We start from the raw sequence: 13733 nt of genomic DNA, 5'->3' as shown, positions 1-13733 counted from the left end.
AGTACTCTTCCACAGTTCTCTCGTCCTTCGGACGCACCGAGCCCGTCAGCTCCTTTCCCGTGCTGTCATTCTCGCTAGCTGCATCTTCCGCTCGACTTCCTGCGCTCCTAAGCTCCTGCACACTCAGACACAGAGATCAAACACAAAGCAGGACCTAACCAACTTGGTTGATCACATCAAAACTACTACGGGGTCCAACACCTTGTATGTATTAGAAGAAAATAACATATAAATACATATATATATAATGTATAATTTGCAAAATACTAAAATATCATGATCTACTTCAACTCTATAAGAATAGTGTTTAAGCAACTCCTCAATTATTGATCTAGTAGGCTCTTTTTTATTAGATAAGTGATAAAGAAAAAGATCACCCGATGCATTAGTTGAGTTCATAGGAACAAAAACATCTCTATCTGAAATACCCAGCAATAGAGATACATTTCTTATAGTGAAAGTAACTAGAACACTTATAAATTTATAATGATTAGCTTTTGATTATGTGCTTTTAACTTTCAAAACTAGAAAAATGTATCTAAAAATATAAAGGTTTAAGATACTAAATTCCAACTTTGAAATATATTCACCGGTATACTATGAATTTGTTGAATATCTTGTATATAAAAAAAAATACAGCAAAAAGGGATTGTTTCATGATCACTTTATGTTGATTATGTAAATGAACTAACCCACGATTATGTCCTTTCGTTGTTGGCCGACAAAAAAAAATCATTAAAGTGACCTAAATATTAGTCCATTAGAGTTTATGACCAATATCAATCGATGATTGAAATTTTTTAAAATATACATTATTAGTATAAATAAATAAATGTACAAATAATGCTTCTAAGATTTTAACATTGATATAATACTATGGGGTGGTGCACTAGTGCTAGTTCCCATATTGTAGTACCACATTGATGTTGTTTTTCAGATATTTACTACAACATGGCGATGTGACTTCTGTTGGTCCCTTGGTGGCTGGCAAGAGGGGAGGGGTGAATTGTCTTGCAAAAATAAACTCAAGCGTTTCTTGACTTTATAGCTTAATTAAGAACACTTGTAATAATAATAAAAAATTAATTAAAAGAACAGAGACATAAGGGGAATTACTTGGTTTACAATCAGGAGATTGCTAATCCAAGAAAAATGAAGCGCACTTTTCTGAAAATCTCCTTCGGGCGGAGTAGCCTCTTACAACATTAATAGCTCACACACAATAGTAGAACAGAAAAAATAGAATTACAAGTTGTTGTTGGTGCAACCTTAGGTCAAGGTTGACCTGGTTGACCCGACTCGAGTTGACGTGACTCGAGTTGTATTTTGATGTTTGACTTGGGAAGATTGTCGGTGCAACCTTAGGTCAAGGTTGACCTAGTTGTGTTGCATGTTGATGTTTGACACTCGTGAGAGAGTTCTATTCTTGATGTGGGACAAGAATAGATGTTTGGGAGATTATTGGTGCAACCGTAGGTCAAGGTTGACCTGGTTGACCTGATTCGGGAAAAGTCCAAGTATGAAGACTTGGCACGGAAAAGTCCAAGCAGGGAGCTTGGCACTGGAAAAGTCCAAGTATGAAGACTTGGCACGGAAAAGTCCAAGCAGGGAGCTTGGCACGCGAAAAGTCCAAGTATGGAGACTTGGCACTGGAAAAGTCCAAGCAGGGAGCTTGGCACGCGAAAAGTCCAAGTATGGAGACTTGGCACTGGAAAAGTCCAAGTATGGAGACTTGGCACGGGGAAAGTCCAAACAGGGAGTTTGGCACGGGGAAAAATCCTAGTGAGTGAAGCTAGGTGAAGGTGAAAGTCCTGGTGAGTGAAGCCAGGCATTCGGGAAATCCTGGTGAGTGAAGCCAGGTGAAAATCCTAGTGAGTGAAGCTAGGTGAATGAAAAAGTCCTAACTGGGATGTTAGGCAGTGTGGAAAGTCCTGGTGAGTGAAGCCAGGCAGTGGGAAAGTCCTGGTGAGTGAAGCTAGGCAGTGAGAAAGTCCTAACTGGGATGTTAGGCAGTGTGGAAATCCTGGTGAGTGGAGCCAGGTGAAAGTCCTGGTGAGTGAAGCCAGGCAAGGGAAAATCCAGATGGATCAGGGATGATCGGACTTCTGGTGTTGGAAAGTCCAAGTAGGTCAAAGGGATTGACCGGACACTTGGCAGGGAGTTCTAGCAGGTCAAGGGAGTGACCAGATGCTAGGGATGAAGTACCAATAGGTCAAGGTTGACCGGATATTGGTTTGGAAGTCTTGGGACTTGGTTTGGGCAAAAACCAAGCTCTGGATCGGTCACCGGACCGATCCGGGACTGGCTCCTAACGATGCCCGGCGATATCACCCTGTGCACCGATTTCCCCAATCGGGCTCACCGTATGATCAGCCCATGATCAAGGCCGTCATCTTCGACATGGACGGCGTTCTGATCGATGCCAAGGATTGGCATTACGAGGCGTTGAACCGCGCACTTGGTCTGTTCGGCATGGAGATCAGCCGGACCGATCACCTGACGACTTTTGACGGTCTGCCGACCGATCGAGAGAGTTTTTCCGTGCCGGTCGCTGGATCGATCACGCGATGCAACGGCTAGTTTCTTCGCTGTTTCTTCTTCGCAGGTATAAAGGGGCTGAGGGCTTCTACAGGGCTTCTTCTTCTTCCTTCTGGAAGTTCTCTCCTGCCTGAAGCTTCTGCTTCTTCTGGTGCTCCGAGCTTTGCTGAGCTCAACCGCTGCTGAAGCTTCGCGTGAGCTTCCCCGACAGTTTTCTCGACTGGCTTGCTGTTGCATCTGTCCGTGGAGTTGCTACTTCATCCGGGACCTCAGTCGACGAGAAGGCAAGCTTGTTTGTTTTACATTCATTTTGTTCTTGCTATTCTCTTGTACTCTTAGCTTGCTGTTGCAAGTGATTGTGGCGAGGTTTCTCCACCCACAAGGAGTTGATATTAGCCGGTTCTCCGGGGACTCATCCACCGACGGATTGATAGGGCTCGTCCACCTTACGGACACGCCGAGGAGTAGGAGTATCATCTCCGAACCTCGTACATCGCTGTGTTAAGGTTTGATTTTCTTCTCCTGTTTTCTGTCTACTTTGTATTTCCGCTGCGCTAACCTAATCGTAGGAAGAAACGAGAAAGATTGGGGTCGGCTATTCACACCCCCCCTCTCTAGCCGTACGAAGGATCCTAACAGTTGTGTGAACTACTGAAAATAGAGCTATATTTATAGCATTATTTCGGACGCCTGGAAGGGTTCCGGACGCCTAGAGTGGGATAGAATTCTATCCCCAACGTGTCGATCAACAGACATGTCGAATCTGATAAGAGTTGCATTCTGGGCGCCCAGAAGGGTTCCAAGTGCCCAGACTCCAAGCACCCGGAATGGCTCCGGGCGCCTGACCCATAAAAGTCAACATGGTTGACTTTTTCGGTCCGGGCCCTCTACTCTAGTTCTGCTCGCCTCAGTCCGGGTCTTCCACTCCGGTTCCGCTCGCTTGGGTGATTTCAGCCATCCGGAATAGGGCTTACTCAAACCTAATTTTCGACTTTCTCCTCGAGCAGCCTTTCTCCCCGGCTTCTCGTCCCTTGAACGTCGCATACTTTCTTCTCGTCCACCGGTGTATTATTCTGCAGCACCTCGCCCATCGAATGCACCGAGCCCGTCGGCTCTCTCCCGTGCCGTCCTTCTCGCTAGCCGCGTCTTCCGCTCGACTTCTTGTGCTCCTAAGCTCTTGCACACTTAGATACAGGGATTAAACCAAACAAGACCTAACTTAACTTTTTTGATCACGTCAAAATAACCTTGGGGTTCTAACAATCTTCCCCTTTTTGATGTGAGTAACCCAAGTTAAGCTAGGGTAAACAAATAAACTTAAAGCAAAAATAAATTTTTGCAATAAAACACTAAAAGTAGGAAATTTAATTTTTAAGCTACCTCCCCCTAGACTTAATTTTTTTCTTCTCCCCCTTTGATCATATAAAAAATGGGGTACAATAAAATCTAAGGGTAACTTTTATAAAAATCTGAATTTTCAAAAAGATTTTTTTTAGGTAAAAAATTTCCTAAAAAAAGTTTCAAGAATTAATTTTTTGTAGAAATTTTGGTAAAGTAAATCTGAAAAAAAATATAATTAAAAATTTTCTAGCAGAAGAAAATATTCCAAAAATTTGTGCAACACAAAGTTTGTAAAATAACTTAACACTTTAAGTTAAAAAAAAAAATTGAGAAATTTTTCTAAGTTAAACAAATTCGTAGAGAAAAATTTAAAAAATTGAGTAACTATTTAAATCATTATCTAATTTCAATTTTAATGATCTATCAGTTAATCAATTAAATATTTTATTTCAATATTTGATTTCCAGAATGTGGCGAGACATTAGACCTTCTTGGTTATTAGATCATCAACTACTTTCTAGACAAAGTCGCATAAAGAAATTAAACATCTAATTTTCTCGCTGAAAGTGCTAAGTCTAAATTCACTTTTTAATTTAAACAAGTTTTTGGAACCCAATATATGTTCCTTCCTACAAGATTAATCAGGTATTTTCTAGGGATATAAGATTTTGTTACTTTTCTGATCTGACCTTTGTAAAATCTATAGTACCAGTTTAATCCTCTATAGTTTCTAAAAATAGAAACATTTGAACATGTAGAATTTTTCAAGTTTTATATTTTTTCTTTTAATTTAACATTTTCAAGTTTTATTTTTTCAAAATCTTCTATCAGACATGATTTTGCTAAAATTCTTGTTATTTCTAATTTTTTATTTCTTAATTTATCATATTTATTTTTTAACTTATACGTAGATTTTGTCATAAACTTAATACCAAAATAGAATTGATCAGGAGGTAAGAGGCATACCTCACTTACCACATCAGACTTGAAGCTTGACTCTCCCCTTGCTTCGATGTATTCATCTGAAGTCGCTCTCCCTTCATCGATGTTGGCTTCTGAGATATTTTGCTCTTCATGGCTTGCTATCAGTGTTTGTCCAACATATTCTTTTATTTCTGATTCTGATGATGAGTTGTCGTCCCAAGTAGTAGTTAGAGTCTTGTGCTTGTTTTGCTTGGACATCTTACCTTTTTTCCTTTTTGAGTTCTCGGTAGTCTTCTTTTAAGTGTCATTCCTTTTGACACTGGTAGCATCGAACCCTTCTTCTATTTCTTGGATTTTTCCTGTTCTGCATTTCTTTAAATTTGTTAGATCTAAAGAATTTTCTGAAATTCCTTACTATGTAAACTTTTTGATCTTCTTCTGAATCTGACTCGGGTTCATCCTTCTTAGTTTCTTTTAGTGCCACAATCTAGCTTGATTCTTTTGTTGTACTTGCACATATGATTTTATGTAATTCTAGAGTAGAAAAGAGTTCCTCTAGGATACTTATCTCCAGGTCCTTTGAGATGTAGTAGACATCGATTATCGAGGATCGTTCTAGAGTCCTGGGAAAGACATTGAGTGTGTAGCGTATTGAGTCCCGGTTGGTTACCATTTCATCGAGGTTTTCGAGACCGATGATTAGTTCTTTGACCTTCGCGTGTAGATCGGCTACCTTCTCACCATTTTCCAGACGGATATTCCTCAGTTTGTTCTGAAGTATGTCTCGTCTTGTGAGCTTGGCTTTAGACGTGCCTTCGTGGAGTTCCAGGAATTTTTCCTAGAGTTCTTTGGCTGACGAGTAGCTCCCGATGCGGTTGACTTCTTGAGGTGGCAGCATGCTCAGCAAGTGATATTCCGCTCGGTTATTTGCTATGGAATCATTTTGTTCTTTCTTCATCCAAAGACTCTCTTCCTTCTCCTTTCCATTTTGATTCGTAAGATCTACAAAGCTATACTTGATTATTAAACGAATCTCAAAGTCAGTTTTTAGAAATACCTCCATTTGGTGTTTCTAGTGTGCAAAGTCTCCCACAAATTTTGGTGGAACGATGCTTAGTCCAACCATTGGTTTCTTTGCTTCGGTCGGTGGTCTAAATCGTCCTTGCTCTGATACCACTTATTGGTCCTTTGGTGGCCTGCAAGAGGGGAGGGGTGAATTCCCCTATAAAAATAATTAAACTCAACCCTTTCTCGACTTTTAACTTAATTAAGAACACTTGTAATAATAATAATAAAGACTAATTAAAAGGACAGAGACACAATGATAATTACATGGTTTGCAATCAGGAGATTGCTAATCCATGGAAAATGAAGTGCACTTTCTGAAGATCTCCTTCGGGCGGAGTAGCCTCTTACAACATTAATATATATCTCGCACGCAATAGTAGAACAGAAAGAACAGAGTTACAAGTTGTTGTGAACTATTGAAAACAGAGCTATATTTATAGCACTATTCCGAGCATTTGGAAGGGTTTAGGTGCTTTGAGTGGGATATAATTCTATCCCCGATGTGTCGATTAACAGACACGTCAAATGTGATAAGAGTTGCGTTCCGGGTGCCCGGAGTGACTCAGGGCGCTCGGACCCATAAAAGTCAACATGGTTGATTTTTTCGATCCAGGCCCTTTGCTTTGGTTCTGTTCGCCTCGGTCCAGGTCTTCCACTTCGGTTTCGCTCGCTTGGGTGATTTCGACCATCCGGAATAGGGCTCGTCCGAACTCAATTTTCGACCTTTTCCTCGAGAAGCCTTCCTCCCTGGCTTCTCGTCCTTCGAACATCGCATGCGTTCTTCTCGTTCACCGGTGTACTCTTCCGCGACACTTCATCCCTCGGATGCACCGAGCCCATCAATTCTCTCCCGTGTCATCCTTTTCGCTAGTCGCATCTTCCGCTCGACTTCCTGTGCTCCTAAGCTCCTACACACTTAGACACAGGGGTTAAACCAAATAGGACCTAATTTAACTTATTTAATTACATCAAAACAACCTTGGGATCCAACAACTTCTGTGTTTTTTTTTAAATTGGGTGGTGCTAGTTTTGAAAAACCAGTATCACATTAGTAGTGGTTTTCTAAACTCAGCACCAATGTGTTTTTTTTTAAAAATCAGCGCCAATATAGTAATCAATGAGTCTTTGAAAACCAGACCCAATGTTGATGTTGGTCTTTACAAATAAGTACCAATGTTGGTTCTAGTTTTCAAAAACCCATTAACTACATGTTGATGCTGGTTTTTGAAAATCAGTATCAACGTGTAGTTAATAGATTTTTTAAAACCAGAACTAACATTAGACTTAGGGTTTTGAAGACCAACACTAAGGTTAAAGTTTTTGAAAATCAGTACCATTATGTTCTTCGAAATAAAACATCAAACTCTGCAGTAGTTTCTAAACACTTGATTCTTATAAACTATGATGGGTAAAAGACCATAATTTAACATACCTTTGTAATATTTTTTTGCGTCATTTCAAAACACGAGTAGAAAAAAAAAAGAAGGAAGATGACCAATTGTATATTTATGAGTGAAAATCTTAACTCACTCACTTGATGTGAGCTATGAGATGAAGAAGATATCTGTATTTAGGATTAGTTGTCGAGGAAGACACGAGCGAATAAGTGACGAAGAAGATTTAGGGAAGAGAGAGAAACAAAGGCAGATAACGAGAACAAATAAATCCACGTCAAAGAAAAGAGAGATAACAAAATTTCAAGTTGACGTCACTTCACCACGATGTCTGCTATCGAAGGGTGTGCAAGTCCAGTAGCGGATGATCACTCATCACTTGCATATTTATCTTTTCTTATATTTTTTTATCTATTTAATTGAAACTATAACTAATTAAGAAATTATATATATATATATTATTGGAGTTTGCTTTGTAATATTTTTTTACGTCATTCTGAAATATGAGTAAAAAAAGAAGAGGAGGAGATGACCAATTGTATAATTATGAGCGAAAATATTAATTCACTTGGCGCGAAATGTAAGATGAAAAAGATGATTGGACGCTGAGAAAGAGAAGAGCAGATAAATAACGAAGAGGGTTTAGGGTAATTGATTTAGGGAAGAGAAGGAAACACAGAAAAAGAAGGAGAACAAATAAATTTGTCTAAAAGAGGAGAGAAAGATGACGTCAAATTGATCCTGTCCGAATCGTCGAATCAAAGGATATTGGGCACGTGGCGCTCTTCTAGCCGATGACGCAGGCCTCCGAAGCTCCGGCGATCCTGCACAGAAGTCGGGCCGGACAGGGGTTTTCGGCGGCGATCCTTCGACGCTCAAGTCAGGCAAGCAAGTAGTAAAGAAGGTGGCTCCAAAGCTGGTATAATGCGTACCTCCGGCGAAGAATGAGGGCTTTTATATAGGGCAGCGAAGAAGTGAGTGTACACTTACCGAGGTGTACACGTGTCCATGGTCCATACTCCAGTAAGGACTTGTCAGTGAGCTTACCTGACCCATACTGCTACAGTCCCAGCATGTCCTCGATGGGACAGCGGAATCCCCTATCACAAGATTTGGAGCATGACCCACACGTGAAACATACCTGCTGTCAGAAAAAGACGTTCCTTGTCCTTTTCCCCTTTGCTCCAAATCTGGCTTCCGGGCGGACAGCTCCCTCAACATTCGGCCGGACATATACGGTGGTTTACGACGTGCTTTATGGGGACTATTAGCAGTGTTACCTTATGACTTTGGCCGAGCGTGAGGTCCGCTCGGCCCACGACCTTTTCCACTGAGCGCCGGAACCCTGATTTCGACAGGGCGCCTTTAACCATCAACCGAATATCGTCTGGTCGGCAAGCCGATCGGACCCCACCCCTCTCCGGGTGTTCGAATCCATCAGCCGGCCGGTCATCCGGTCGGACTTGGCCCTCTCCGGACGGACAACTGTCACTATGACTTCCACGTGACGTTGACTCTACAGGGCGGAGTCCCTTATTCTTACTACCAGATCAATTACCAAACTTTAAATTGACGTCGCGTCATCACACCACGTCTGCTATCGCTCATATAAGAATGTGCAAGTCAAGTAGTGGATGATCACTCATCATTTTCATATTTATCTTTTCCTTTGATTTTTTATCTATTTAATTGAAACGATAACTAATTAAGAAATAATAATATATATATATAATTCTTGAAATATGTTCGTCATAAATTAGATTGATATATTATTATTATTATTATTATTTCTTAATTAGTTATCAGTTATCGTTTCAATTAAATAGACAAAATAAAAGATAAATATGTAAGTGATGAGTGATGATCCACTACTTGACTCTGAGGATCAAAAGCAAAACTCCACTTGCGCTTCTTGAGGCTTCTCCAATCGAAGTCAACTCCCATCTCTCCTTCCACAGGGTTCTATTCGAGGATCACTAAAATCCATCCCTCCGTTCATCTCTCCCAGTAGATCCCAGCCCTTCGTTGGATTTTCCTTTCCTGATATAATAATAATGCATTCTTCTTCCTCATCGCGTTTCTTAATCCATTCCGAATAAGGAAGCTTTTCCTCTCTCTTTCTCTCTCTGACTCCCTCTCGCGTGCTTGGAGGCGATGAATCATTCACTGTCGGGGGGAGGCCGGCCGGCGGCGATGGGCCCTCCGCCAGGGCTCGCGCGCTACGGCTCAGCCCCCGGATCCTTCCTAGCCGGGATCGCTGACTCTGTCATGGCTTCCAGCGGCGGAAGCGGATCGGAGCGGTCTCCCGCCTCGGCCGGATCGGAGAGGATGATGACCCGGTTCTTCACCGGCGATTCGCACTGCCTGACTTCCGAATCAAGCTACCGGAGTCCGGAAGGCGACGCCACCGCCGGATCCCCTCTGGTCCGGCACAGCAGCTTGCCTTCGGCCTTCTTCTCCCATCAACCGGCGGATCAAGGTGAGCATCGATTCAATTCCCCTACGCCTTTCCAATCCAATGCCTGACGAGGATGGCCTACGTTTCGGGTAACTGGTGGACCGAGATTCCTGCCCCGTGTTTGTTCTGTGACAGCTGATGGAACCACGCCCAATTTACATCATGGATGTGGATCTCCAGTAGAAATAATAATAATAATAATAATAATAATAATATCAATTTAGACTTTTCTGATGCGTTATGTGGGCCATGGCTCAGCATCGTCCAGGGCTAGAACCCTCTTTCTGCAACAGTTTGGATCTTTACTTGTCTTGTGAATCCCTTTACTTGTCTTCTAACATAACAGATATCTCAGTTAAACTGCTAACATAAGTTTAACTGACTCGAAGACTTGCTGAAAGTTAAAGAACTCTGCATGGTTTGTCATGTTGCTTTTGCTTAGACTCCACCCAAACATTAAAAAAAGTATATATATAAATTAAAAATGTTCAAGTAGGGCTTTCGTTGCTCATCTGAAACTAAGAAACTTGGTGGTTGCTGTACCAAATTTTTACCCTTGTTCTGTTTGTGAGTTAACAAAGGGATTGTCTGTATTCCATAAGTCTTAAACTGATTGAATTTGTTGTCACTGCCAGCAGGTCTTTCTAGTGCAAGGATGATTGGAAATTACTCTCAAGCAGGCACAGAAAACCTCCATGTATTGGCACATAGAAGGCAACGTGCCCAGTGGGCCTTCTCTAGGCAAGACTCCTTGTCGCAAATTTCTGAATTGAGCATCCCAGAAGTGGAAGAGAGTGATACATACCATGACTCCGACGAGGCAGCTGGGAATGCCAGCCAATCCTACATTTCTAGCAACTTTCAATTGGGCTCATGGGATGATACCAATTCAATTACATTTTCTGCTCCACAAAGCAAAAGGATTAAGTGCAATAATGAGGATATAGTTGCTAGCCTCAGTGACATTCATTCACAGGTAAGGTTGAAACACCATCACTGATGAAACATGTCTGAGAATGATATATAATTTAGATTTAGCTTTGAAGTAACCATAACTACGGCCTACTAGTACTGCCATATATTGTTATCATTAATCACAGTATCTTGAAACAAAATGAGGTTTGATAAAACTTTGCTGCTGTGAAGTTGGCTGGCAACAAATGCTGAAAGAATAAGAACAAAATATAAAGCAAATGTAGTGAAAGTTGAGCCAATGCCCTGCATTGACTCAAGATAGTAGTAGACCCTTAGAAACCAACTTGGATTATTGTTATCTTCATCTGCATCACCTAATCATGTCAGCAATTATCTGATGGTTGCAGTTTAGCCTTCCAAGGACATCATCAGAATTGTCTGAGTTAGAGAAATACGTTCAGATCCAACAAGATTCAGTCCCTTGCAGAGTTCGAGCTAAGCGTGGTTGTGCAACTCATCCCCGGAGCATTGCTGAGAGGGTCAGCTCATATTTCTGTATTTCTTTCTTTTAAGCTCATAGACAAGTAATCTTTTTATTATACAAAAAAGAGAGAAAAGTAGATATATGCTTGAACCAATATGTGCCAATTGATAATCATAGATTATCCTCAAGCAAGCACAGAATAATACGGCAAATAGAAACATAGTCATGGAAGGAAACAAGGAAAATGAAAGAAAGATATTAACTTGTTTGCTTCCTTGTATCATTTGACAAAAATATGGAACGCTCACTGGTCAAACTGAAGCTAGTTTAGTGGAGTTAGTGTATATAATTATGGAATGAAAGCCGTAGTTTCAATCTCTAACTTCAATAAATAAAAAAACTATAAAAGAATTGTCTTTGTCTATGAAGAATTTCCCATGTTTGATGTCACCATAGTCGTAACATATTCACAGGTTAAAAACATTAAATTTTAGGTAGATAACGGCATTCACCCTTGGTCTTCTCAAGGCAGCTTGCTTGCATGTGCCTTTACTTATATGACTTTTGTTAAATCTGGCTCATATTTTCAACAGTTTTTTGACGATATTAAAATTTCCTTTCTTATATTTTTCGATAGTTTAATAATGACTTATGTGTATCGTTAATAAACCATAGTCTTGATATTTGATATATTTTTTTTTTTTTGGTTTGTGAAATATTCTATTTTCCACTTTTGTTTTATTTTAAGAAATGATATTTGTAAACAGAACAGAAAAATGAAATAAATATTGAACATTAATGAGAGATGAATGTTGTCAAACAGTTAATGGTAGTTTTTTTTCTTTTCAATTTTGTTTATTTAAAATGGTGAAATCTAAAAGAAGAAAATTTTTACAACTAAACAAGGGCTTAATATTCTCAATTTGCCCTAGCGTTATAAAACTGGTTGAATTAAGTTTAATAAAAATTAAATAGTAAAATTATTTAAGCTTTAGTTTGGCAACACTTTCCAAGTTTAGACTCAATCAAGCATTTAATTTAGAGTTGACTGGAAAAGTCAATTCGAATTTGTGTTAGAAGGGAAATATTATGTGACATTCAAATGGCCATTAAGATACCTGTATCTAAGAATATCACAATCACCAGCTTTTTTTAATGATTTTGTTTCTGTCCACTCAACTAAAGAGCTATTTATTGAATTTAGTCTTGCTGTCATTGTTAGGAGAGGAGAACACGAATTAGCAAAAGGCTGAGGAAATTGCAAGATCTTGTGCCTAACATGGACAAGGTACACAATAGGACACGCAAAAAAAAGAAAAAGTCTTGTGTTTCAAGTTGCATCCATCTTTAAGTGAGAGAATAGAATGAAGGCATGCTTAATCTCATTACACACGAGTTAAAAAGATAATATAGTCACTGCTACTTAGTGATGTTTCTGTTGAATTCATTGAAGCAAACGAGCACCTCAGACATGCTGGAACTGGCGATTCAACACATTAAAGAGCTGCAGAGCCAAGTACAGGTGAGTTTTTATAGTTGAAAGAGTCACTTATAGGCAATAATTACCCTAACCTTGTTGGCAATTTTTTGAAAATGCATGAACAAACATATTCAAATATATGAATATATGCAGACGTTAAACTGCTATCCAATATGACTAATCACAGCCATTAGATAATGAAATATTTTCCCACAAATGTAACTAAACATGACACATTTACTTGGTATTAAGCATCCTTTTGGGTGCGTCTTTGTTTGTATTCATATGTTAGATTTATTGTTCCTATAGCACTTGGTTCCGTCTACTCTAAAAGATGGATGAACTAAAAGTGAAAAAAATGAGTGAATGTAAATTAAAAAAATATTTATATCCACCTGTATATATATATAAACTTGTTCATCCATCTACTTATCTATCCTGTAAATAAAGCTTCTAAGCGTTTGGCCAGCTAGGTGTATTCATGTACACTTTAACCAACATCAATATACAAACTGTAATATCAGTAGTCCAATAGAAAACGTGGTCAGTCATGAATTATCACTGGAAAAGCCATCAAAACTAAATTTGGCTCAACATTTAACCATAAATTGGCCAATGTATCTGGCATCTCTAACACTCTCTTTTTTCCTCTTCGTTTATTCTTTCAGAACCTCAAACAAGAACAAACCAATTGTACATGCACATCGAAGCAGGAAAAGGCTTGAGGGCTGGTGACTATGCATGCACATGCTGTGCATTATTGTTGTTGTGTTCCCTGTTTTCTTTAAACAAAAATTGCTATATATCAAAGATAGAAGACCACATTACCAACATTGTACGACTACATGGATATCTAAGGAACCATGTCTGGATGTGCAAACTATACAAGGGAATTGTGCACTGTCATTGTCGTGCTTCTCTATTTAAGTTAGACAAAATTTCTCACAGCAAATATGTTGAGGGTTTATTGTGATATCGTATAGTATAGGACCTTGCTGATTGTAGGTGACAAGTACATGCTAATAATATTAGTTCTGTATTGTTGTTATTCGGGCAATTTGCTACACGAATCTGGTTCTTGCATATCTTTTCCAATGTTTTACCTACACGAATGGATTGCAATTTCCTCTG

The 13733-nt window shown here is 39.6% G+C and overlaps 1 protein-coding gene across 2 annotated transcripts; it reads left to right on the top strand.

Annotated features, from left to right (window-relative positions):
• Positions 1–9319: 9319 nt before the first annotated feature.
• LOC122011869 (transcription factor bHLH128-like) lies at positions 9320–13652 on the top strand. Of its 2 annotated transcripts, none has more exons than XM_042568283.1 (6): positions 9320–9744; positions 10362–10699; positions 11046–11177; positions 12345–12410; positions 12576–12644; positions 13271–13652. In XM_042568283.1, the coding sequence occupies exons 1-6, from the start codon at positions 9420–9422 to the stop codon at positions 13325–13327; spliced, it is 987 nt and encodes a 328-aa protein (XP_042424217.1). In that variant the 5' UTR covers positions 9320–9419; the 3' UTR covers positions 13328–13652. The 2 variants fall into 2 exon arrangements, with proteins under 2 accessions (XP_042424217.1, XP_042424216.1); XM_042568282.1 differs by having other exon boundaries at positions 10359–10699.
• The last annotated feature ends 81 nt before the right edge of the window (positions 13653–13733 follow it).

Source organism: Zingiber officinale, chromosome 8A, assembly GCF_018446385.1.
Source record: "Zingiber officinale cultivar Zhangliang chromosome 8A, Zo_v1.1, whole genome shotgun sequence".
In the NCBI taxonomy this organism is placed as follows: Eukaryota; Viridiplantae; Streptophyta; class Magnoliopsida; order Zingiberales; family Zingiberaceae; genus Zingiber; species Zingiber officinale.
Note: the sequence above shows the minus strand (reverse complement) of the source record. Positions and strands in the feature narration are given on the sequence as shown.

What these genes read in the sequence shown, in the direction of transcription:
- LOC122011869 (XM_042568282.1), top strand. Translation starts at nt 9,420, where the DNA reads ATGAATCATTCACTGTCGGGGGGAGGCCGGCCGGCGGCGATGGGCCCT. An exon ending in TCAGTGACATTCATTCACAG is followed by an intron (nt 10,700 to 11,045) that starts GTAAGGTTGAAA and finishes TGATGGTTGCAG; the next exon opens with TTTAGCCTTCCAAGGACATC. An exon ending in TTGTGCCTAACATGGACAAG is followed by an intron (nt 12,411 to 12,575) that starts GTACACAATAGG and finishes AATTCATTGAAG; the next exon opens with CAAACGAGCACCTCAGACAT.